This window comes from Oryzias latipes, chromosome 3 (assembly GCF_053564925.1).
Source record: "Oryzias latipes strain Hd-rR chromosome 3, Olatipes_Hd-rR_3.1".
Lineage (NCBI taxonomy): Eukaryota > Metazoa > Chordata > Actinopteri > Beloniformes > Adrianichthyidae > Oryzias > Oryzias latipes.
The window spans coordinates 30,111,063-30,137,308 of NC_136239.1; the positions used below are offsets into that span (position 1 = coordinate 30,111,063).

The following is a 26,246-nucleotide window of genomic DNA, read 5'->3' on the forward strand; positions in this document are numbered from 1 at the left end:
GCAAGTGCATATGCAGTCTGTCTAGACATAGTAAAAGGAAGCAGTTCATTTGGTGTAAAGTGGCAACATGTGTGTGTGATTAGTGAAATACCACTATTCATACTTTGCTAACATTATAGCACATAACAATATAGCACATCAACACGTAGTATAAACGGACAGGTTCAATCAAACCAAATAAGTAAATATCAATGGAAACAAAATAAGTTCAGGTTTTAAATCGTTAGAAGAATCCTCTTATGTCAAGATGCCCCCCCCCCCAAAAAAACAAAAAAACAAATGTATTTTAAAACTAAATGCTAAATCCTCAAATTAAACTTTATTTATAAAACACTTTTCATGCCAAAGCAGTAAAAAGTGCATTACAGAAAATGAACGTGATTTTCAAACCTTAAAAGGGTTAAACTGTCTAACAGATCAAAGAAACACATAGGCCTACATACCCTCACCTCCCATTCCCCCCCTTCTTCTGCGCAAAGATACGCATTGTATCTCTGAACAAACATGTTTATGTGAAAATACAGATTAAACCGGAAAACGAGCATGAAATAAGAATCAAAGATGGTGGAAGCCTTATGAACATACTAAACCAATTATTGGCAGATTGAAAAAAAAAAAGAAGTGGTAAGGGAATTTGGCTGAAGCAGGTCAGCTAAACAAGACGTTGAAAGGTCACACTAAAAAGCAACAAGAATTATTTTATTGTAAATTCTATTATTCAGTGAGTTTAGGAAAGTAGGACAAAAAATATCAAATTTTAAACTACAAGCCAAACTAACTAAATGTTTCAGTTGATATAAAATTAGATTTTATTTGCATAAAATTAGAGATGGTGTTTTTGCTTTAAAATTAATCTTAAAGAAGCAGAAAAAGTCAAATAAACTAAATATCTCTTGATTTGTGTGAAAAGTAACTAAGTTAGTCAGATGACACCTAAAGCAGTTCAAGGTTATTCCTCAAACACCCTATCAGTGTTTTGGTGTTCTTAACATGTTCTTGTGACATTTTTCTCATGGAGGGCATGCATAAAGAAAATTAAGCTTCAAATTGCATTTCTGGATATTTCTTTATTTAAACCATTGTGAATCAGGAGAAGACATAAAGGCGCAGTATGCAAAAAGCTTGAAGCTGTGACATAGAAGCTACAACGGCAAGCCACAAGCTCCCTGCTCCGCTCCATTCTGATGCATCCGCTGGCAAACGACTACATCCATATACGTCTTTGTTTTCCTCGTCTGAATTGGCATGTGGCTCAAAACTTTACGGGCGTATAACTCCAATATTGCTCGGCATTTTTGATGCACATGTAATGTCAGGTGGATGGAGTGATGGGGCTATAAGCTAGCAGGAGGGCATATAAACAGATGGATGACAGGAAGTGGAGGGGGCCTGACTCCGCACCAACAGTCCCACCCACAACTCAAAAGCAAATTTCTATTGAACTGCTGCAGCTCTGCAAAAGCCATGTCCTAGAAAACAACACGTTTTAGATTTTGCCCCAAAAAAATGCATATTTAAAGAAGGAAAAAAAAAAAACACTGGGAACGTTTTTATAATAGACCAAAATATGAAGATCTTTAAGCATTAAAGCTGAGTATCTGTACACCTATGGTGTTATAGTACTGTTACTGTACTTTAAATATTTGTCAAGTCCAACTAGAAACCCTCAAGAATATTGTTTTCCAAAGGAAAAATTGTTAATAGGAAATAAACTCAATTCACAGATTTAATATGGTAAATATTTTTAATCATACTTTAATATTTAACGTGTAGGCAAATGTGTGATAGCAAAATACTAAATGGAATAAACTAAAAGTGTTCAAATGAAATAAGCAACTTCTCTCAAATATGCATTTAGGCAAACCTATAGTTCAAGCTCTGGCTCATTCACCCACACATTTTCTCACCATGCAAAGAACTCTGCAAACCATCTAAGGGAAGAAAATGATTTTTTTTTCTCTCCCCCTCTCACTCAGCCCCGTAAGTATGAAACAACGCACCTCTGAGAGTAAGTCTGATGATGAAATGTTCAGCAGAATTACGGTTCATTTTCACTTTCATCCCTGCAGCTGGTAATGCAAAACTGTTGGAACTGTAGATTAACCAAAGCATTCATATTATTGATAACAAGCAGTTTGACCTTCAACACACTGAGGGACACAACAAACACTGGTGTGTACATGGCTGCACACATTTGCTGTGTTTTTAGGTATCACAATGATTTTGAAACAAGATGCATGATTATACTGTGTAATTATTTCTTTCTTTGTTATAGCATAAACTAAATTACAATGTGTCTCAGGTGAACAGCTCCATACACTCATCATTTCTCTTGGTGTCGTAAATCAAATCCACTAAACTAATAAAGTCTTCGAAGTTTGGATCTAAAATTCTTTTATTCAAGTTCAGGTAAATTCTCAAGTCCAATTTCAACAAGTGTCTCAGAAAACTCCATAAAAACGTTTTAACTGGGAATAGCGTTATCTAAGAGGAAACATTTGTCACTTTGGCCAGTTTTCCCAGGGGTTGACTTTCCTTTGCGCAAACCAATGAATGGTTAAGACAAATAAAACACACTGGAGCTGCATTTCAGACTCCAACTCTGAAACCGTTTATGACCGTATATTTAAGTGTCAAGCGAAGAAAAACAAATCTCCTTTAAAGAGAAACTGGAAGTGAAGCTTTTTCCAGGATTACAAAGTTGCATCAGGAAAAACACAAAATTCTTTGACAAATATGATCCGAGTAAAGGACTTGCAATGGCTCTGTAAAAGTCCAGTCAGTCTTGATTTAAAAAAAATGTAGTTAGTGAATCCAAAGTTTGCATGAATCCCCAAACATCCCATTTAATTGAGAATTTAGGGAATAAAAATATTTAAAATTCAATCAGATTTTCATAATCCATCAGGTACACTGACCAACTCTTATCCTTTATTTATATTTTTTGGATTAAATAAAAAAAAGATAAACATTTTTTATATTTTTCACAGCAGTATATGATGTAATTTATTTTGTTTGAATGAAGGTGTCTTTACTTTTGAATTATAGACATAGGAGTCTATAATTCAACTAGCAAAGTTGCCTTTGCTAGTTGATGTCACATAGCAATAAAAAAATTAACTAATAGACCAACCTAGATTCATCTCCCTACAGTAATACTGACATCACTTACCCCCCGATACACAGACAGACACTGAGAACCAAACTCTAGCTGGGTCTGAAATCGGCTTTAACGTTGTCTTGTCTGACCCGAGACACAGTTTGAGTGCAAGCTGCAGCAAGTAAAGTTTTATAACAAATCAGTTCCCTCCGGGGTGGGAAATGAGGGCAAGTGTGGCAAACACTTTGCTGAAAAAAATTGACAACTAAATTATGCATCGGCACATATGGCAAGTTTGAATGTTATTCTAACTGAGGTAAAAACAGTTAATGATTGGCCTGAAAGGAGCCTGAATGACTGCATGTATGAGGACTTAGGACTGTAGCGCAACAAAACCCTGCTGTTCTAAGAAGTTTTGTGTACATGGTTTTTTGTGTTGTATTTTAGCTTCATCACTTGATCTTGCATAGTGCATTGAGCCAGCAATGCCTAAGTTCATGTTAGGACTTTTGAGGTCTCAGCCTACTTTACATTTTCTGTGTTCCACAAAGAAAAAGAAAGAATGTGGATGTAATCATGCACAATAATGGCCAAAGAGGAAAGCATTTAGAATTAACAATATTCACAAACAGCAACATTTAAAATGTTTTAAATAAAGTCTGCAGAAGGCTTGCTAGACTCTCCTTAAGTTCTAAAAGATTAGTGTGTGTGGAAAATACACACCATGTCCTACAAACCAACATTTTCCCCCAGTAAAAAGACAAAATAAATCATTGATCACTGTAGTGATTGGGTGTATGCGAGCACTCAGCATTACCATGATTTACTACAAAAGATAGTTTTTCCTTTACATTCATACACTAACAATGCATAGATGTACAACAGATGTACAGGGATATACTCTGCAGTTGAGTTGATTCCATCTTCCATCTTGAACCATGATTTGAATTCAATTCAGTCATTATTTTAAATTGAGAAATAACGCATTAACCAATTAAATAAAGTTTTGTTTTAAATGATAGTTAACCATTTGACTAATTTTGTTCAGATGCTTTTTTTCCTGTTATTTCTCCAAAAAAAACAAAGGTTAACGAAAACATTCTCTGTTTCAGCGCAAGAACATGTTGATTGATTTTGATAGGACGGTTGGGTTTTGTCCAAAAAATGTTGATCTGTGCTGAGTCAGGTCGCAGTCAGTGACTGATGTAGTTCTTCCTGGCTTCTATTCATGAAAGTGTCAGCAAACTAACTATTTTGGGGTAAAAGTCTCTTTAAAAGGGTCACATGGACACTCATCTACATCCATTGATTCCACAAAAACGCTTTGTGATGAGAAACCGCATGCATGCATCAAACCAGGATTTCTGTTCCATATAGATAAAACAAAATTGTAATTGGTATCAATAAAGGGCTTCACAATAGCATTTAAAATCTCTTTTCCACACCCTGCAAAAAGGATGCATGGGTCAAAATACCAGTGTGCTTAAGGACAAGGCCTAAGATTAGTGTGTTGAGGTTGGCTAAGGAGCTTTGCCAACTGACAAGTAGCGGCTCGATTTCTCTGTTTGAATTCAGCCATTAGTTAATTTCTACAACAATGCTTGCAGATGAGCACTACAGGGCTTTATGGATCACATGGTAATAATACTCGTCACATAATTTTAATGAGCCTACAACTGATGAATTTACAACTTTTTGCTGCTTTCTTTCATTATCTCCGTCTCTCTCAGCTACCCTGTCACGCGTGCTATCAAATGACATACCAGCTGACTGAGCTCCAGTCATTGCCCTTTAGCATGGCTGCCTCTCTTCGCTTCCAGCTGAGGAAAACATGAAAGTAGATAACCTTTTTGAAGTGCTACAAGATCCAAGCAGTGTTTAAACTCGGGTACCGCACAGACTTGGTTTGAGCTAAAAGTTTGTTAATTTTCACACATATTTGGTGGATGTTTAAAATACAAAAATAACCCAAACAAATGGAGAGCTAAAAAAGCTGCAACTTAAAAACATTTCTTAATTTGTTCATTTCTTTAATTTTTTTAAAAGATAAAATTTGAATAATTATAGGATTGCCCAGCATTTGTATAATAAACTGCTTCAGTAAGCCAGAAAACCAGGGGAGACATTGACAAAAAATATATCATCTCAACATATACAACATTGGTCTATAGAAAACAAGTAAGTTTTCAACTATAATTATAACGATTAATCAACTTAATCAATGCATCAATTTAAATTCAAAAGATCTAACTAGATCCATCAGTCTGAGGCCAGTTGATAACCGAATTGACCTATACCATTATAAAATTGTTTCAAAATAATATTAATTGGTTATATTGATAGTGGAAAATACCATTTGGATTGAGGCACGGTAGGTTTATTTTACTACAATATAAAAATGACAAAGTGACATCACAGCGAACAACGCACACATGATGGCAGCAAAAAAAGATCAACCCTCATTCCAGTCCAATGTGTGGAAAGGATTTGAATTTTGCAAAAAGCATGTGACCAAACAGTGTGGTACAGTGTTGTAATAATGTTCCATTTGTATTATTTTGATGTGAAAAAACAACAGTGGGCTGAAATCAAAATGTTATTGAATTTGCAATCAATTCTTGTTTACTTGTTAGTTTGTACACATATTTAATTTATACTTGATTATCTTGCAAGAAATACAAGGAACCTGGAAAAAACTTCACCTACACTGTTCAGTACCCAGGTATTTCTCTCTGGCCCACATCGGTTGGCTAAAGATGTCCTGGATTGATTTTAGGTCAGTAAGTCGATCGAATCGAATTCTTTAAAATGAACGAATATCAACTTTTGAATTGTATCAGCAGCAACAAATTATGACACGAGTCAAATTGTTGTTAAAAGGAATCGTTACACCCAAAGGCTTTTATCAAATACTACCATACAAAAGCATTTTATTTCAAACAGAGCTAAGAGTAGATGTCTCACTAACTTAATGGATACTTCTCACCATTTGACCAATCGGCATCCTCCATTAAAGGAATTGTGCAGAAGAACTGTCAGGTGGTTTAGCAGACAACTTTCTTTTCATCCATTACCTCTGTTACTATTTTTGAAAATTAAACTCTGTGCAAAGTCACAGCTTCTTCTAAAGTCCTTATGTTTGTGCAGCAGAAAGTCAACCTAAACTTCAGTCGAGTTAAAATAAAACGTACCTTTACGATGGGATGGCCCCCAGATGCTGCTTTAACGGCTCCGCGGCTACCCTCTGTCTCATAGTGTGCTCGATGGTGGGCTTTGGGTTGTACCTCGATCTTCAGTTCATACTGGCCAAACTGGCTTGGCAGTGGCCAATCTAGAGGAGGCAATGAGGAGGTCCTGAAAGGAAAAAAAGGCATGAAAATAAACACCTTTATCCACAAAGACAGGGGGCAGATGCTTGAGGTTGGGAAATCAACTATAGTTAGTGGTTCTAACTAATGCATAGAAATTAGAACATAGAATATTATCTATGCTGTAAGATACATGTTATAGCAATCATAAGAAGCCATTGCTAAATGTATTTTTGGTTAGTTACTTTTTACATCTCATGATGTCTAAAGACAATTAAAGTTTTCTTATTTGTTTCTAATAAACATTTTTTTCAAGTCCAATTAACAATATAAATCCTGTTTAGCAAGGGAATCCTGGACATGGGGCTGCAACAAATAAAAAATAGATAATAACAACAACAAAAAAATGGAAGAAACAACAGATTATCAAAAAAATCATGAGCTTGTCATGGACATGGCCTTAAGGACATTTAGTTTAGTTTTGAAGTTCTAGAAGTAAAGCTAAAGCTCTCACACGTGTGTTCAACATAATTTCTAAAAGTCAAGAATACGGTAACTTTATTTCACCTCATTGCCAAAAACTTCATCCTTCCTTAAGGCTATCTATGGCTTCAAAAGGCTAAACTGGGTATTTCCCTTTCAGAGGCTGACATTATTCAATAGGCGGAAAAATTGTATCAAAAATGTGTACGTTTTTCTTCAGCATCATGACTCACTGGAATGCCCATGTGCATTAGTCCTGTTTGAAAACGTATAACTTATAATATTTCATGTTAATTACTTAAGGATGAATCATTTTCCAAGAGGGACTTTTTTGTATGTTTTATGATGTGAGATAGAGAACAGGAGGTATGAAAACTATGGGTTAGCAAAGCATTAATTACCGTCTGATAGCCTCCACAGGGGAAGCATTTTGTTTTTCCTCTGAGTTCTCATTTGGATTTTTTTTGGGGGGTTTTGTTTATAAATCAGGTTAGGAACAACCATGTTCACACAGCAGCACTCAAAGATAAAACAGAAAACGGTTACCATCGCAAAGATACTTGTCTTTTCCATTGGCAAACATTCCAAAATCATTAAAACACCCATGGCATCAATTTCATTTAATGCAGATTTAAACTTTAATGCTTCCTGTGGGGCACTTAACATGACAACACCACGTAGATTATTTAATTATATTTTGTTTAAACTCAAATTAAAACTATGGAGCTTCATCTGTAACGGAAACGTTTTTTTTCAATCAGGAGTACTTGGATGTTACCAAATCTAATTTCAACATTCTGGACTTAAACATGGTTCTTCGTTGTGGTCGTGATCTTTACTGGGAAAGTTTGTTTGGCTTGGCCAAATGGCAAACGTTGGACTGCATCTTTGCTTGTTGCAGAAGATACGCAACTCCTTTACCATCAGGGCAAAGTCAATTTAGATAGTCTGAAAGGAAAAATCCAACTACTGCACGGTAAAAACAGCCCCCTTAGCTTGGTGCGTGTCTGGAGAGCCTAGGTTCTTCAAACATCTTCCACTTATATGGTGCATTTTTGGCAGAACCGCAGCCAGCTGGAGTGAATACAGTCAGCTGGTTATTTCCTCCCTGGAGTAGTTCAATAATGAGGCATAAGAGGATAAAGATGTCTGGGATCTTGGCTCAAATTGTGACCCAATTTAGCAAAAAGAGAAGAAAATGAATGAATCAATAATTGTATGAATGACAAAGCATAAAAACGAGAACTATGCTTCATTTACAGTTACATAGATTTCTTGAAATAATAATTCAATAAGGAATACAATTTTAAGGATTATTAATTTCCAAATATTGTTTTTGATTTGTTAGAAAAGGGTCCAATTAAGAACAAATACAAAATAAATATGGTTATGTTCACATACATCACATCCTCTGTAATGTCCTCTTTTTTTTACTCATCTGTTTTTCAAAATGGCCTTGCAAATTCACAAAATCAACATATAATCTTTAAATGTGCAAAAGCTAAGAATGCCCATATTAGTGATCCAATACACTTAATATCTCCAATTGAAAATATCTTCAGAAATTTTTATTTTTGAACTAAAAGCATCTTAATGGCAAAAATATCCTCTGCAGAAATGACACATCTACCAAGAAAGCCGGGGTTTACAGAGCTACCACGGTAACAAGAGCAGCGCACAGAGGGAATTTGAGCTTGTGACAGAGGAGAGCAAGAATGGACAATGTCTTGTCATAGTTTAACGGTTCTCAAATGTCTGTCACATTTGGGTGGATGCACTCTGTCCAGTTGCATAGCCACTATCATGTCTTCATGGTTCCACAACAATCCGTTTCACTTAATTCTAGTATCTTGTGTTTATAGTAAATAAGTTGCAAGGTTTACTAGTTGTAGAATATCCCACAAATCAATACAACCCTCTCATTTGTTTATCTTGCATTACTGACATGGTGGCCATGACTAATACTTGCCCTTATACAACTTCATTTGATACATGGAAATCAGAGCACATTCAATGAATCATAGCATATTATGAAGCATGCAAAACAAAAAAATAACTATATGATTGGTACAATGGCAGCCACTAGATAAATGAAACAAATATGTTATATTGGTTGGGTTTGGCGTTTTTCTTTTACTTTTTAATGTTTCATCTACTGCCACTTTCCTGTTGCAGCATTGTAGCCTATTTGTACATTCCCTAAATTTGTAAAACAGGCTTCATGCAAAAACAATGTTTAAGTTCAATAATTATTACGGAATTGATATGACTAAATTATAGTTTCTAAACTTTTTACGGCATTTAGAATCCATTCTCACTTGAGCAGACTTAAACTCATTATCTTGCATCAAATACTAACCTTGCTGTAAAAAATAATTCAGTAAAATGTGTTGTAATTATCTTTTTTAAAATGCATGTCAGAGTTTACATCTTGAATAGGCTTACTAAAGGTTAGAAGCTGCTGGGACAAAGCGCTAAAACAATTTAAAAATATTTCACGCGGCTGTCTTGGCTGTGGGAAAAAACACATAAAGGTTCCAAAGATCAACTTGTGACTCATCCCAGAGTTGACCCAGTGTTTGTCTGCACACTGTTAGGTCTATGTGAGCCTGCAGTTCTGTTATGTCTGTGCATGTGAGTGTGTGTGTGGGTGGGTGTGTGTGTTGGCCTTGGTGCCATATGTGCCATGTGTTGATATAAAGTGCTAGGGGGGATTGCACACAGAAGAGGCTTCGTCTTCATCTGCCTCACACATTGGGGGGAAAAAAAGACAGAAGACTGCTTCTGTTCCTGTGTGTGGTACAAATGCTTCACTAATGCATGTGATTAACTCTTCGATGTAACAAAGTCCAATTCATCAGATGACGTAAACCTCAAAGTTCTCATATCATCTACTGCAAAGTCCCATCCATGAGGTATTTTTGAAATTCCACAGCGTGGTTTATGACACTATTTAGAGTAACATGGGGTTATTAAAACAGAGTTTTTACTTTTTACCAGCATTTATAAATTCTTTAACTATTTATTGCCTATTAACATCGTCAGACCTCGTTTCTGAAATAATGACAATATTGCTAAAAGGAATCAACACTGACAAAAAAAAATTGTAATTGTCACACGTTTCTTGCTTCTAAGACTCAAAATAAATACATCTGAAATTTATGAAACTGTCCATCAAGTATACATTTAGATGTCAGCATAGAGATGAGGTGTTACCTTAAGAGGGATCGCAAGAATTGTTGTATTTTCTGGAAATATCTTGAATATAGAATGGTAACACTACAGCACAATTTCCAAACAAGTTAAGAGCAAAAAAAAAAAAAGTAGTGTATTTTAAACTCTCAACCTAAGAAGATTATTATTTAGCTTTTAAATGTTTGTTTTTTTCCTATGACAACATAAATACTTGTGATAAATTAAATATTCAATCTTAAATATAATATTAAATTTAAAAAATTAAAACGTAAATTTTTCAATTTTTAATCACATGTTAAGTTAGAAACCTAACATTACAGAAAATCTGTACTGTTACGAAAAACAACGCAATTTAAAAATATGATTCAATTTTGAGGATGTATTCTCTAATATTTCCCCATCACTAGGGGGGGGGGGGGTTGATGTTTAATAAGAAATCTGAAAACTTACATAGATGTTGAGTTACAGCTTAACATTAGAGAACTAGAAGAAACAAGAAAGACTGAAATTTTCTTTTTAATTCAGTTTTTAAAGTCAATTTTTTACAAGTGCAAAATATTTTAAACTGCTTCAAAAGGCAACTGACTGGTAATTTTACCCCCCATATGTGGACAAAGTAGTTTGTATAAAATTCAAGACAAGCACATTAAAGATTAAAACAAATTTTACATATGGAGATGAGTAAAATATATGAAAAATGTACCTGAAAATTGGTGTGTGACCAGGCTTGGGTTTACTCCATGAGAAGTGTGATGGCACTGAGAGAAACTGTTCCACATGTCCATCCTTTTTCAAGAGGTGCAGAGTCTCATCTGAAGGAGAGTCCAGACTGCTGGGAATATTTGCCTGCTCATCCAGCCCCAGCTCTCCTTTCCCAGTCTGCAAAACTGTTCTGTCTTGTGAGGTCTTTCTTGTCTTTAAAGGGATATCTGTCTCAGATGGACAGCACTGAAATGGTGACATGCCAAGAGAGGGACTCCCAGCCCAAGTGTCCTCCGTCACGCTACTCCTCGGTGAAGGTCCGGGTGTAGGTGTAGGAGAGTGATGAGGAGACAAAGAACTGGGGTAACAAATATCTGCACTGGAGTGCCGCCTTTTTCCGCAGGGTGAGGTGGGACGTGACGAAGGTCTGGAAGATGGCCGAGGACTCAGCCAGTTTTCATCAGTGACACTGGTGCGTGGTGAATGGCAAGGCGACTGTCTAGGGGACAGGTTGATGGAGTGAGAGTGGTGCACAAAGGGAGGGTTGTGATGTTGCCAATGAGGCTGCTCCTCCAAGACTCCACCAACAGCTTGAGGTGAGGCACATCCTGGAGAAGTGTGGGGGGAACCCAGAGTAAACCTGGCAGCTGCTTCATTCAGCTCTGAGTCTACATCATCATAGACATGAGAAAAAGATTCACAAGAGGAGGCATCAGAAAACCAGCTCCTAGAGGAAAGGCTACTGCAGGGACTAGGGCTGAGTGAGGAGTCCCGGTATGAGTGGTCCAGTGGCAAATAAAGATGATCTCTGGACAACGGTCTCTCTCTATGGTAATCCCCATCGGGACCGTTAACTCTCAACTCCCCTTCATTGGTATCCATCTCCTGCTGGCAGCTAGGGGAAATGGAGGTGATCTGGATACTGGGGCACTCAAAGGCCTTTGGTGTCTCCACTGGGGCTGAAGGCAGCAGGGGGGAAGTCCCATATTTTGAGTCTTGTGTCTCGATACATAAAGCCTCAGATCCTGCCTTGTGTGGTGGAGGCCGGGGTGACGCGTTGATGACCTGAGAGTGGGAGTGCATTCCATGACGAGGGAGTCCAATAGACTGGTGGTTAGAAACCATAGACTGGGCCTGGCCCACATTTAGGATATAAAACGAAGTATTCTCATCAGGGTCCAAATCTAACAAAGAAAAAAAGAGAGAATTTACCATACTTTAATCAGAAAAAAAACAGCTATATAATCATAATCTTTTATCGTTTTAATAGCTTGTTATTTAAAATAATCAAATTCACCTTGTATCAAACAGTTTCAATGATTAAGAAAAAACAGAAAATTTAATTAGCAGCGGATGTATTGGAGGATTTTAAATTGACTAATTTAAAGAACATAGCAACCTCAAAAAATGCATTAATGGGATCGCAAACGATTTCAAATCTATACATTAAGTTTGGTGTGATTATCAAATATTTATAAAAATCAACAAAACATCAAAAACCCCAGCCATATGATAGGTCCCAGTTATATTACTTTAACATATTATTATGTACTCAGTTAGCTCATCAGTCAAGGATATTGACAATGGCGGCATAAACATTAAAAGCTAAAAGTTACAACCAAGCTAAATTGAATATATAAAAAGAACAAAGAGCAATACAAATATATGTAAACCCCAAAGCCCTTCTCTTGTTGATCCACAATCTGCTAAATTTAAAAACATCAGGAGAACATTTGAATGGTCTTTCAGATGATAACACAGTCAAATTGATCTGTCATTATAAAACCACGTTTTTACACCACACTTCACCTTTTTAACACAAGAGCTAAATTTATGTTGCCAAAACAACTTCAAACTCCTTATTAAATTCTGTAAGAAGTTTGTTCTTGGAGCTAGTTACAGGAAATTGAAGGGCACACTGTTGCTGGGCGGCATTCAGTTGTACAGGCTTTGTTCCAGTATGGATAACCAATGTTGTACAGGACTACTCCAGCAACAAATTCACTCCACAGTGTGTGCTGTCAGAGTTTGTGCCAGAAGGCTATTTATACCAAAGGTCATTCAGCACAGCCGGTATGTATACACATAAACACACCCACACAATAAATTGGAGAAGAGTTGTATGCACCGGCAATATTTGGTTAGAGACTGTTGATATAAGTTCATAAGATATTACCAGCTCCCACTAAAAGTACTTTTGTGTGTATTTAATTATAAATGCATAATAGACCCTGAATTTGCGATTACACTTCCCTTTTACAGACAGGAAGTAACAATTTCATAATTTAGGATTGGCAAAATAAATCCAAAGGAGCTTCAAACAAATTGTGTAAGAGTCATGGGGTATTTGCATGGCAGAAATGGTCATCTCAGGGTACTTTAGGATAAAATATGAGATTTAATACATGGCCCATGGTGACACAATAATATCAAAATATAAGGATTCTGTGATTCAAGACAGTACAAGACAAAGGGATTTGCTAGATACCAAGAATAAAGAAACCATAGAAAAATCCAAACTTTAGAGTTAGTCTTGAGGCAAATCAATCCTTATTTTAAAACAATAAATATATTGGATCTTTGTTATTTTTTTGTCCTACTGCATCTTGTGTTAGCTTCAAAGCTAATGTTTACACTGTTTTAGTTTATACACAGAAATTAGAGTTAAGACAAATCTTTAGCAGTATGAATTATGCATTTATTTATTAAGTAACTAAGTGAGTGAAATTAGAGCAGAAAATTAAATAGTTGGAAGGTAGTTAAAAGTACTTTCTCACACATGGTTTTAAGAAAACACTTTGAGACAGTGCTAGTTCCATGCTGTTGCTAGTGACTGTGCTTAGCTGGTTCCACTAGGGTGCTTTCAAAGAACCTGATTGTTTTCCATTAACACAGAGCTAAGTTAGGGCTACGTCATTGGGCCATCTAAATGTCTTTACGCAGCTGAATATACCTGCCAAGAGAGAAGGAAAGGAGAAGCACTCAAGCAGACATTGTAAACATGAAGGAGTTTATTGTGCCCTCACAAGTGCTGTTCTTGCCCTTCTAAACTTGTTCTGACTACCGCAGAGGGACAAGTCATCTGTTTATGGCTATGCTACATCATTACATTACCAAGCAAAGGGAATTGCGACTTCATTTATGGGAAAAAGTTGTTATTTAACAAGACGTATGCTACATATTTAACTGATATTACCTGCAACTTGCAGGTAGACTTCAATACTTACACCAGTTACAAAGAAGCAATACAAAAATCAACAAGTTTATTTTTTTTTTATTAAATGGTGTTACAGTAGTTTTTAATAAATAGGTTGACCATTATGAGGACATATTCATAGGATTCTACTATTGAATAAATCAATGAAAAGTAGTTCTTTGCTCTGGCTCAGAAAATTGTTGGCACTTGTATAAACCAAGTGGCGGTGCACCAAAAATATCAGAGTAATTACTAAATGTAAAACATACTGTCCTGGAAGAACAAAATCTTATTTTTTTTATGTATTGTTTTTCTTTTCTTGTTTTATCCAGAAATATATTTACATTTTGCAGTATACAGTACATTTAGAACATGTTTCTTTTTTGTTTGAACATGAAAGAGCTGCATAAGACCCATTAAGCTGCTGAACAGGTCAAGCTGTTCAGCAGCTAAATAGGTCAGAACCAAAAATATTTATCAAATGAAAGGCAATATTTAATAAAAACATCTAAAATGTTGCTTAATCACATTCAACTCGTAATAGCAAAATGGTTGTTTTTTTTCCTTCAGTTTAAATCTTTTCAATCTGTCACAAACCTCAAAAATTGGTCATTGCCATATGTGAAAATACTTGTGACACTAATGGATGATTTTCTCTGAATTTTGGCATCAAATCAACCATGATTTATACAATCCCCATTGTATTTCTGGCCATTGACAAAGACAAATACTATGCAAACAAGTCTCAGTGGTCAGTGCCTAACCACAGTACAACAGGGTGGATCCTAAGACTTAAAAACACAGGTTTAACTGCAGAAAATAGAAATTTGTTTCTTTTTGACTCGTATTTAAAACAAAAGTGGGAGTCAGAGCTGCAGACTGATTTGTCAGAGGACAACTGGTACTCAATCTGCCTTTCACAACATACCTTGTTTTTGCACCCAAATTCTCTCCATCGTCTTGAACATGTGTGGGTCAAGACGATGGAGAGAATTCGGGTGAAAAAACAAGGTCCTTTATCAGTCCCCACATAAAGAGCAAACAGCTGAGGACTCCACAACAATGCTGGAGACTCTGTGGGGATGTGAACGCCAACCTTTCTTACATCTTTTGGACACAGTAAAATTGATCCCTTTTGACAAAGCATCATCAAAACTATGCAGAACATTCTTGGGCATGAAATACCTGCTTACCCACGGACACTATATCCGTTACCAATAAGTGTGATAGGAACAGAGGACAGGTATCTGTTCAAGGTCATGGTTATGGCTTGCAAAAAAGCCATTAAAAGGAACTGGCTGAAAGGTGAACCACTGAGACTGGAACACTGGGCAGACATTATGGATAAAATGACATTTCACTTACATTTGAAAGAAAAAAAATTTCAACTCCAATGGAGGAAATGGAAGCAATATAAATTCCGCTTAAACGTAAAGCTCAAATAGAAATCTTTGTTGTACCCCAATTGTTGTAGTTTGTTTGTTTAACTATTATTATTATTATTATTATTATTATTATTATTATACATTTAATTTAATTGTTGTTTTATTTAAGATTGTTCTTTATGTGTGCAAAACGTTAAATAAAAAGTTATAATAAAAAAAATAAATGAATAATAAGAAATGTGTTTCTCATCAGTCTACAGATTTGAATTAGCTATTTAGAGGATACTTTTATCCAAAGCAACCAACGACTGAAGAACAAAACCAGCAAAAACCGGGTCAGGGTCACACACTGAAGTTAAGTGATGCAAGAAAAATGTTATAGCCAAGACATAGCATACTTTTTTTTAATTCTATGTCAACGAAGTTGCAAATTAATTTAATTTTCAGGGCTTCTTGAAGATTGCAAATGAGACTTTTGTATGTGCTGAGATGGGCAGGTCACTCAACCACTGTAGGATTAGAGAAATGAAAAGTTTAGCTTTTGATCTTTGCCATGTTGTGCAGGAACCACCAGACGTCACTCATTTGCAGAGCGTTGTGTTCGTGCAGGGGTACAGATCTGGACCACATTGTTCAGGTACAAAAGAGCTGTGAAGTTTGTTTAAGCAAGGGTCAAGGCTTTGAACATAATCAGGGCAACTATTGGAACCCAGTGCAAAGACTTTAAGGGGAGAGAGACATGAGCTGTTTTTTGTTGGTTAAAAATTAGGCATGCAGCTGCATTTTAAATCATCTGCAGAGATTTAAAATTTATACACTGGTAGCTCAATAAGAAGTGAAATACAGTAATCAAGCCAAGAGGTGACAAGCATCTGTGCAAAAAGTTGAGCAGCATTAAACCCTGAGATAAGGTCGGCTCTTCTGAATGTTGTACAAACAATATCTGCATGCACGAGAAAAGGTAAAAATGTTTTCGTTAAAGTTCAGACAAATGTCAATGTCTTCCAAATTTTTTGTTAACTTTGTGGGGATGATTATGACAGATCCCAAAATGATGGTGAAGTTGTGCTTCACCATCTGAGGGACTCACAGGAAAGACCAGAACTTCTGTCTCGATAGATGTTCAGCTGAAGGTTTTATTTCTTTCATACAAGTGGATATGTTATAGAGATAGGACGAGACATCAGTGGAAACAGTCACATTGAGTGGAGGAAAAGAGAGCAAAAGTTGAGGAGTTGAGTGTCATCAGCATAGAGCAGGAAAGAGAAGCCATGTGAGCAAATGAAAGGGTCTACAATGATGTCGACACTTGTGGACAGAGAATAATAGAGGACACAGAAAAGAACACCAGTGCAAAATTGGTGGGGTCTGGATTCCATCCCCTGCCCCAGGATACTTTGAGTGTCCAACCAATCATATAGACTTAATCCAGTTCAGAATCATTCTAGCAGTTCACACAATATAAAAAGAAGAAAGTTGTAATTGCAAAACCTCTAGAAAGATCAAGAAACTAAAGGTCTCAGCGCTGGCCTAAGGATGGCAATGGAGACACAGGCCAATCTAAGAGATATCAATTAGTAAATATTTCGTGGTTCTTTATGTGATAGAAAACTATTGTACTACAAGTATAAAAGCAATACAATTTTTAATTTTAAATACATAACAAAGGTAATAAAGAGTTGCTATAAACGGAGAAGACTCAAACAGAGGTGACCATGTAGCCTGGCACAAAGCCCTGTTCTTACTCCCTGGTAAATTTAGATTGCAACCTAAAACTTCACATTGGTTAAAAAAAAAAAAATAATAAAAAAATAAAATAAAAAGGGCTGGATGTTGGGAACCCCCACCCACCCAAGTCACCTTAGGACAGCAGGTCAGGGAAGAGCACTTTGTAGGGCTGTTGATTTATCAATGACTTTGGTTGCAAGGCCACATACAGTGATCCTGAAAGTCCTGTGCGTCACACACTCCTCAAGTGTCCATACATCAGACAGCCAATCTGGTTAAATAAAGATCTGTAAGAGGCTTTGCTGTACCTAAGCTAATAATATCTCCGTCTCCCTGTGAGATGCTTCAGTGAAGCAAGGATTGTTGGATGTTTGTGACACATAACCAAGATCATTGTGTTCTCCCGGTAACAAAAGGGAACGGTCCGATCCAATGTTAATGATGATACTCACTGCAACTCCTTGACACAAAGCAGACCGTTAGCCCTCCATTGCACTCCCTGTGGATTCTCACATGGGAGATAATCCGCAGAGACTTTGTTCCTCTCTCCTTCTACTGTCACTGCACATGAGCTGCATCACTGTCCTGTGATCAGTAAGGGAACACAGGCCTGCATTCTGCGAAGGCCCAGTTTACTACAGGATAGGAAATATTTGTCTCTTCTAGAGAAGAATGACAAACTCACCATTTCTGCAGGCTTCTGTCAATGCACCAGGAATTGTTTTAGCTTTCTTCTAGTTGTTTGTATTTGTCAATTAATCGTAAGTTTTTTTTAAACAGAAAGGCAAAGGCAGTCCCATGGTTTATCGTGTAACAATACATTTTGCATAAAGGATAGATCCTCGACTTAACATGAAATGTATTTAAGACTTTCCACCCGCCTAACATTTTAATCGTTAACATTCCAACACCCAAAAATGTCCTTTCTCTAGGCATGACAACAGTAGACCACCACAAAACTGAACATATACAGACTAATGTATACTCATTCAAAGACCATAAAAAGTCCTTTCTGATTCTAAACTGATGCTAAACTCTGATGGTGTATGTGGAACAGTACAGTACAAAGACTATCAAAGCAGGGGCGGCAGTGGTTTAGAGGGTTGCAGTGGCTCAGGTGGTTGAGCAGGTTGTCCAATGATCGAAGGGTCGATCCCCGCTCCCCCCAGTGAACTGTCATTGTGTCATTGGGCAAGACACCCCACCCTCCCTGCCTCCAGTGTGAATGTGCGTGAATGTCCCAGTGATGGTCAGAGGGGCCGTAGGCGCGAACTGGCAGTCACACCTCTGTCATCCCCAAGTATGAATGAATAATGGACACATTGTAAGAGCTTTGAGCATCTGGAAAAGCGCAGAAACAAAAATTGAATCCATTATTATTATTATAAGTAACCCATTGGGTCTGAAGGATCATCCCAATAACAGACACACCAGGAGACAACACCTTTAGTGTTCAGGGTTATTTTAGTTGGAAAACCTTAAAAGTCCCAATCCAACTATATTTTTTTATCTATTATAAAATCTTTCCCAATGATTATGCCACTTTTAGCCAAAATCATAAAGCGTCGTTTTCAGCTTCTACAGAGCACCAGGAGTTAATCAGAAATTTGACTTGTGGGCGGGACTGTTGCCACGGAAGTAAGCCTTCACTGATATCCTATCATCCTTTTGTTTACATTCTCTCCCACTAGCGCTAACATTAGCAGTGCAAGTATTGTAGAGGCATGTGTGTGTAAATTTACATCTGAGTGTTTGCGTTCACCTGTGTGCATGTGCACATGCCCTCAACATATATTACTGTATTAGGTTACTAACAAACTCTAACAACATGTGGTGCTGGAGCAGCGGGGTAATATAAGCCAGGGTTCCTTTTGTGGTGGGCAGGCAGGTTGATTAGAACAGGCTCTGCTTACATCCTCTGCACAGAAGGCTTTGTGTTTAGGCCAGTCTCCACTTTCAACTCTCTTTAAGAGCCTGCTGATTAACAAAGCACAGCAAAAATGAACAAACAGACAATGCATCATGGGATGAATGCTGGACAATACCTTAGATAAATTATCCATAACCACATTTTAAAACAACGCTTAGTTTAATACAAAACCAACAAATACTTTTTCTATTTTCCATCACAATTTTACATTTTTTTATGTTTTACTAGCTTTGACTCCTTGAAAAAACATAAAATAATATAACATAACTATGTATGTGTAAATTATAAACATAAATACCAGTAAAAAATATTTAAAAAAAATAAATTATCAAAAAAAAGTACAAGACAGGTGTTTCCGGTGACTAGAGTTCACCTAAGTAAGAGTAATTCCATCATCTGGGCTTTCCAAGAACTCTGCATCTTGCTGGTGCCCTGCATTTCTAAACACAGACTTAGTGACGCACTTGCTCACACATATTGTAAGGGCTAGCCTACTCCTGGGACTCTAATCCCTTTGACTAGGTTTGGGCAAAACATGCAAGGGATCCTTGCATGAATAGATGACTGAGTTTTTGAGAGAATAAAGAAATTACAAATATATGTCAAAGGAAAATAACATGGCATGGTTCTTTTTTATAAGACATTGGTGCTATGGAGTATTGAAACTTAGGTTCCACACACAGGAAACTGCCTGCTATGGACTTTACTTCTGCTTGTATCAAAAAAGCCTTCCTGTGTCGTCACAGAAGACTTGGTAGCCAGCAGCGGCTTAACAATGGCAGTCTAAGCCAATGCTAACATATGTGGGCAGCTAAATTAAGCTCCTAATTAACAATCTCATGCCGAGATAATATTATGGGATAAAGAGAATGACAAGTAACCACTGAACTAAGTACCAAGCAACAAACTAGAATCCTTTTGAGCACATTACACACTCCACTTAAGGTATACTGACTTAGAAATGTTAAACACTCAATAAAGATCATTGTTTTTTGTTTCATTTGTTAATCCCTGAATCACAAATCAGAAACTTTTGGCCACTGACACTAATCAACACAAAAATGTCCTCATGTGCATTTGTAAAATGTAGCAGCTTTCACAGTCCCATATAGTTTATATATTTATAATCGTGTAATTGAATAACATAATAAATGTCAAAACACAAGTAAGCATGTCTGTATGTCTAAATGTAGCAAAATAAAAACACTATTTCTTAAATAGATCTCCATTTAACAATGTTAAATTTCTCATTGCAAGTGGATTGAAGCAGATAGAGCAGACTAGAAGAGAGCCCGGTAGTCCTAATTAACTCGAAGCAGATAATGTCAGAGGCTTCTTCTCAAAGGGATGACATTTAAACAATCTATCTGAGCTGACCATGTGTTTGCCTGAAAAAAACTCAGGGCTGAAAGGCAGAAAGTGTGAAAGAGGGGCTTACACAGAAATACAGAGCTTTCCTATGTCTGTATATAGAGAAACAGAGAACAAAAAGCTAAATACTAGAGTTTGTTTTTGTACAAAATAGAACTAAAGTGGAACAGTGAGTCTGTAAGGTTTGTGGAAACCACTTGTAAATTGCCTGCATATGACAATTCCACTAATCTAGTTAATAAGAATACAAAAAGACTAAAATACTGGGAAAGCTTTCCTACTGGGGTATCCAAGCATACATTAATACCCTAAACTATCTTTTATGACACCTTTATCTCATCTAACTCATATTATTGCCACCTACGCTCCTCTTCCTCCACAGCTCAGCATTAACTTCTTTTTGTTTCTACTAGTTTACTGATTTGTTTATGTAAATCAAAAATCTCTTTAGTGGCTCATAAATACCCTGTAAATGTGGCCAGCTGCTATTCTTCTCTTAAATAATTGTTCTAAATAAAAGCAGGATCTCCTCTTTGTGATGCTGTGACACTTAAAAATGATCAACCAGTAGTAATTCTTTAAAATTCAATTAGGTGATTTTATTTTCAACAAAGACAAAAAGTACAGTACCCATTTGTTAATCACAGGGAAGCCAGCAAAAGTCGCTTAAATAACTTCAAACTCACAAAAGTAAAATCAACCAATGAAAACGAAACATTACTTTTTGAATTGTTGTTCAAGAGGTTTTTTTCAAACAAACTACTGGAGGAGTTTTTAAGCCTTTTATACAAACCTTTTCATTCCTGGTTATTACTTTGTCATTTTTTATGTTATTTCAGATACCAAGAAGGGGTTTTCTATCAATAACAAAGATGAAAGAACAAAGTGGCTCACATTGAGTTGTACTTTTATTTATTTTATTTTTATTTTACCAGTCTGATGGACTGCTTTGCAATGTGCTGTGCAGAAAAAACTCTGTTTAAAACAACATTTTAATCAATAAAACCAATAAAAATCTACATTTTTCAATGGTAAAGCTTGAAAAAGTAATAAAGTAATATGAGGCTATTATGCAGAATTTTTAACAATAATGTGTTTTACATGCAGTTATAGATGAAACTTTATATAATATTTGAAAATTAAAATAAAATTTAGCAAACTTGTTTCTTTTAAATAATTATCAAGACATCACTTTTCTGTCCAGGGAGAGGATCCCTCCTTCATGAGGACATCCCTTCATGAGGTTTCTTTTTTTTTTTTTTAGGAGTTTTTCCTTACTGAGAAGGAGGATCTAAGGGCAGGGATGCCCACTTTAGTTTAGTCTGTTTAGTTAGTTTAGCAATCAGCCATTGTATTCTATAACTGATTTTATGTTTTGTACAATTAGTGAAGCATGTTGAGACAACTGTGTTGTAATATTGGGCTATATAAATAAAACCGAATTGAACTGAAAATTGAATCATGTAACTCAAAATTAAATTAAAAAAAAAATTACCTTTATTTCTTAAGTCAAATCTTATTTTGTTGATGTTCTCTGATTTGGTCTCTTGAATACTACAACTAATTCACAGGGTACTATATTTTCCACTAATACTTCAAATTAGGATTTGGTAAATGTATGGATTTTAGACATATAAATGAGGCTTTGTTTTATTTGTGTTTCATAGAAATGATTATTATATAGCCACTAGTTTAATCAACCACTGGTATGTAATGCTTTTTGGGCCCAGCTGTAAGCACATGTGGTTTACATTCCTGTTAAAACATATTCAGCCACTTGGAGCCCTTTGATGTGCTCTTCAACCTTCAGAAAATGTATAAAAAGTCTAACCAGTACATAAATTATGACCATTCTTTAAATTTATGAGTTTTGAATTTTCTTATTCACCAAAAACTAAAAACATTTTTTGCCAGTTGCTTTTAGCACAGTTTATGTTGCAATAATTACGGTACTTTTAAAAATCCTTCTTAGAAAATCTTGTGCCTCTTGAAATGTTACGCAACATAAGAAAGACCACAAAAACTACAAATACTATTCGAGTCAATGCAAAGGCTTTCAGTGAAAGCCAAAAAAAACAAGAATATCTGTGTGACTGGAGATGTCACAATATTAAGAAAAGACCGTTCGAGAGAGAAAATGAACCCAAGGTTCAGGAGTAAAACAGATTTCTCTTTGCTGTAAGGCAGTCTCCAGCATGTTGACACAGTGCAGCCAGTGGTAGCTTCTGTTACACTAAATTTAAACTAGACAGATGCCACACATAGTTACTCATGCCACGCCCCAGGAAACAAACGTCTCATTCATCACATTGGGTGCTGGGACCCCCTCTTTTCAGTAGGGTTAAGGGGCACCCACACAGGGACCTAACTCCACATGGGGACCATATGTATGACTGTCCAACGTTCTGCCTTCTTTTGTTTACATTTTGATTGTACCTCTATACAATTAAATATCAGTGCCACTATAAATAGAGCATCGAATATTTTCATAGACCCCAAAAGGTTGTAATCTATTGGACACTTTATCTAATTATTCTGAGATTAACACGTTTATAGATTTAACTAAATGTGCATTAAAACTAAAATTTTACAACATGAAAGCATAAATTTAGCTGAAGCATAGCATTCAGAGACATTTGGTGCTTAACAAATAAAAATGTCAATTTACATCTGGGGCAAAAGAAAAAAATACTTCACCTTCTGTTTCTATTTGTAAATGTAAATTCTGCAATAACAGCTGTTTACTTTATTGTGAGGCTTTCATTAACCCAATGGTCTAGACGAATGCATGATCAAACAAGACACACACCTGGCTGGAGTGCACGCCGGGTGTCACACTCACCTGGTGATGTGGCACACAGCATTCTTCCACGCCTCTACTTCTTATGCCCTCAAAGTGCTTCAGTAGTGAAAAGATGAAGGTTTCAGACGCGCTAGGACCACAGGGAATCTCCTGCTTTAAAGTAAGTCTCTAGAACCTGCCGTCTGCTCTCTGCCACTCTCATTGGGAGCTGAAAATAGTCCAGCATGAGAGCGATGTAATTTCAGTCTTTCCCACGACAAGGACTGAGAGGATTGTTATCTTGGCTTACGGGGGGGCAGCAATGACAACAACATAGACAAGGAGAAAAAGTTCTCAATACTCTTTCGATAGTTTAATTAGGTAGCAACCTGGAATGGTGTCTTTATATTTAAACAAGACAAAAACAAAAATAGAAGTCTGGTAAAATTAAGAACCTACTCACAGATCAAAACCTAATCTGACTTGTCATTGAGTGCACTGCATCTGGATAGTTCATTTGCCCAGGTCACTCTCCGATGTGAGCCTTGATCTCCTTCACACTCTGAAAAAACTGCAAGAGGAGAAATCCAGAGCCTCAGCTGTTCTTCTGATAAGTCTACAATTCTGCTTTGCAATGGTTACACGAATGGATCTCAAATCAACCGCTATGAATACAAATGACGTAAAAAGTAAGAGATCTCTACATGGTAGATGAGTTAAAACGAAAGGAGAAGAGTGTGTGAAATTAACGTGAACAAAATTATGGCCAATGCTGGCAGTTTGACAGGGAGTGTCAGATACCACCAATGTGGATCTACCAGCCTGTCAGCCATAAAAGGGCCCTCCGTCCTCCATTCTTTACATCATTTTAGGAACACTAACTTGACTGTTGAATCTATTAATATTCCTACAATCCAACTGATTCAATCTGTCTGAGGCAAGTTGTTAATCAAATCAACCTATACCAATATAAAATCATTTCAAAATGAAATAAATAGCTTCCATTGATCTTGGAAAATACCATTTGGACTGAGGCGTGGTAGGTTTATTTTACTATAACATAAAAATCACCATGTATCATCAGTGGACAACACACGTGATGTCAGCAAAAAATGATCAAGCCATTTTTACAGTCCAATGTGTGGATACACTTTGAATTTTGGCAAAGATATGTGACCACACAGTGTGGTAGAATGTCCTAATAAAAATAAAAAAATAGAAAAACAACAGCGGCCTGAACATCATGAAACTAAAATATGAATGGTTTTGCTATTCATTCCTGTTTACTTGTATGCATATTTAATTTACACTTGATTATCTTGCAAGAAATACAAGGAATCTGAAAATCTTCACCTGAACTGTTTAGTACCCAGGCTTTATCTCTGGGTCACACTGGTGGAATTATTGGCTGCAGATGTCCTGGATCGGATGTAGGTCAGTGATTCGGTTCGTGCTAAATTATCCAATATCAACTAAGAGTCGTATCAGCAGCCACAAATTATGATTTGAATCAAATTGTTGTTAAAATGAATCGTTACACCCCCGCCTCATATTGAACTACATATTCACTGCAACCTGTTCTAACAATCACTCAAAATGTACTGGCATTTCAAAATTAAAATTTTACTTAATTAGATCAAAACTTAAAAATTAATAAAGAACAATTTTTATGTGGTTTTTAGCATTTTAACAGTAAGTTAGAGATTGTGGTTAGTAAAATATAAAAATATAAATCTATATCTGAATCTATTGATTTTTATTCGATTCATTTATTGATTCATTTATTTATTTAAAGATAAAGATCAATGGATCCATTAAGTGATATTGCATATTGTGAGTTAAGATCAAATCAATAAATTGAAATTCTAGTTTAAAAATAGTTTAAATTGAGCCATCTCTTTACTATCTTGACATGAATGTCCTTTGCATTTATTTGTAATAGCAAACTACCGGTAGAAGGATTCTCTGAGCACAGATACAGAAAAACACCAGTCATATGAACTAAAGAGGCTCTAATAATATACATTCTAATAATATACATTAAGTTGCATTAAATTCCTCGAGAAGTCTTGTAAATAGGAATGCATTGGGCCTTCTATTGACTTATCTATGAAACGTTCTGTTATCAAAGGGCAGCTATAACACAACTTGATGGAATTCCTGGTATGAGTTCAGTTTGCTTTCAGAAATGACGGTATTTGTTGCCACAGTAAACACTATTTGTCAACTCATCAATTAGCCACAGGTTGCCAAAACAAAAAGCCTAAACAAAACAAGTTAGCAGTAAGAAAACAATAATAAGGGAGTAAGGATTTAGATATTGTACTTTTACTTAAGTACTCGAATAAAGCCCAGACAGAACACTGGTCAAATTCACGGCCGCGGACTAAGAAAATTAGCCAAACTCCTAAAGACAGGTTTGATTCCCCAAAAACACACTTTGGTACATATTAGACGTGCAAGCACCACACACACAGACAACATCAGAACTGATTCCAGGACCCCCTTTCTGAGGAGCAAAAGAAAAAGCTCGCCACATTGCCTGAGGAGTTTTTAGATTAACAAAATAAGTTTTTAAGGAAATTAGAAAATGGCAGCAATTTTTGTTTTCCTTTTTTCACAGCTCATACACACTGTGCATTAAAAGGCACTTTAACTTTTTTTAAAAATTTTAAAGTCAAATTAATTATAAAAATGATCATGTTGTTCCTTTAATCTTTTGAAAAAAATAACACTTAATATAATCCTTTGTGTAAATGAATTTTTTGCTATACAAACAAGGCATGAAATCCCTAATCAAACATACAAATAGATGAGAAAAGTTTTGAATGAAAATTTAAATACTGAATATTGAGCAGCAGCTTGTACATTGCCTCTAACCTCAATGTGGTAAAGCAGTTAAAAATGAGGAGGAAAATCAACACTGACCATCAAAAAATTAGGTGAAATATTATTCACACATATATTATAAGAAGCCAAATGAAGCCAGCATCACTTTGAAGGATCTATAGCTATTTGAAAAGCTTGGACTGATGGAATTTCTTTGTTTTTGATTATCAGAAAAAA

The 26,246-nt window shown here is 36.1% G+C and overlaps 1 protein-coding gene across 2 annotated transcripts in view; it reads right to left on the reverse strand.

Annotated features, from left to right (window-relative positions):
* The window catches only part of nfatc3a (nuclear factor of activated T cells 3a), a 62,784-nt gene that overhangs the window by 31,215 nt on the left and 5,323 nt on the right, over positions 1 to 26,246 (reverse strand). Inside the window, exons 1-3 of one of the 2 annotated variants that reach the window (XM_011492734.4) lie at positions 23,241 to 23,404; positions 10,790 to 11,972; positions 6,292 to 6,454 (exon numbers count right to left, since the gene is read on the reverse strand). In XM_011492734.4, the coding sequence (XP_011491036.1) occupies positions 6,292 to 6,454; positions 10,790 to 11,972; positions 23,241 to 23,262 (1,368 nt within the window). In that variant the 5' untranslated portion in view covers positions 23,263 to 23,404. Of the gene's footprint in view, positions 1 to 6,291; positions 6,455 to 10,789; positions 11,973 to 23,240; positions 23,405 to 26,246 lie in introns of those variants that run through there. The other variant, XM_004067396.5, reaches the window with a different exon arrangement.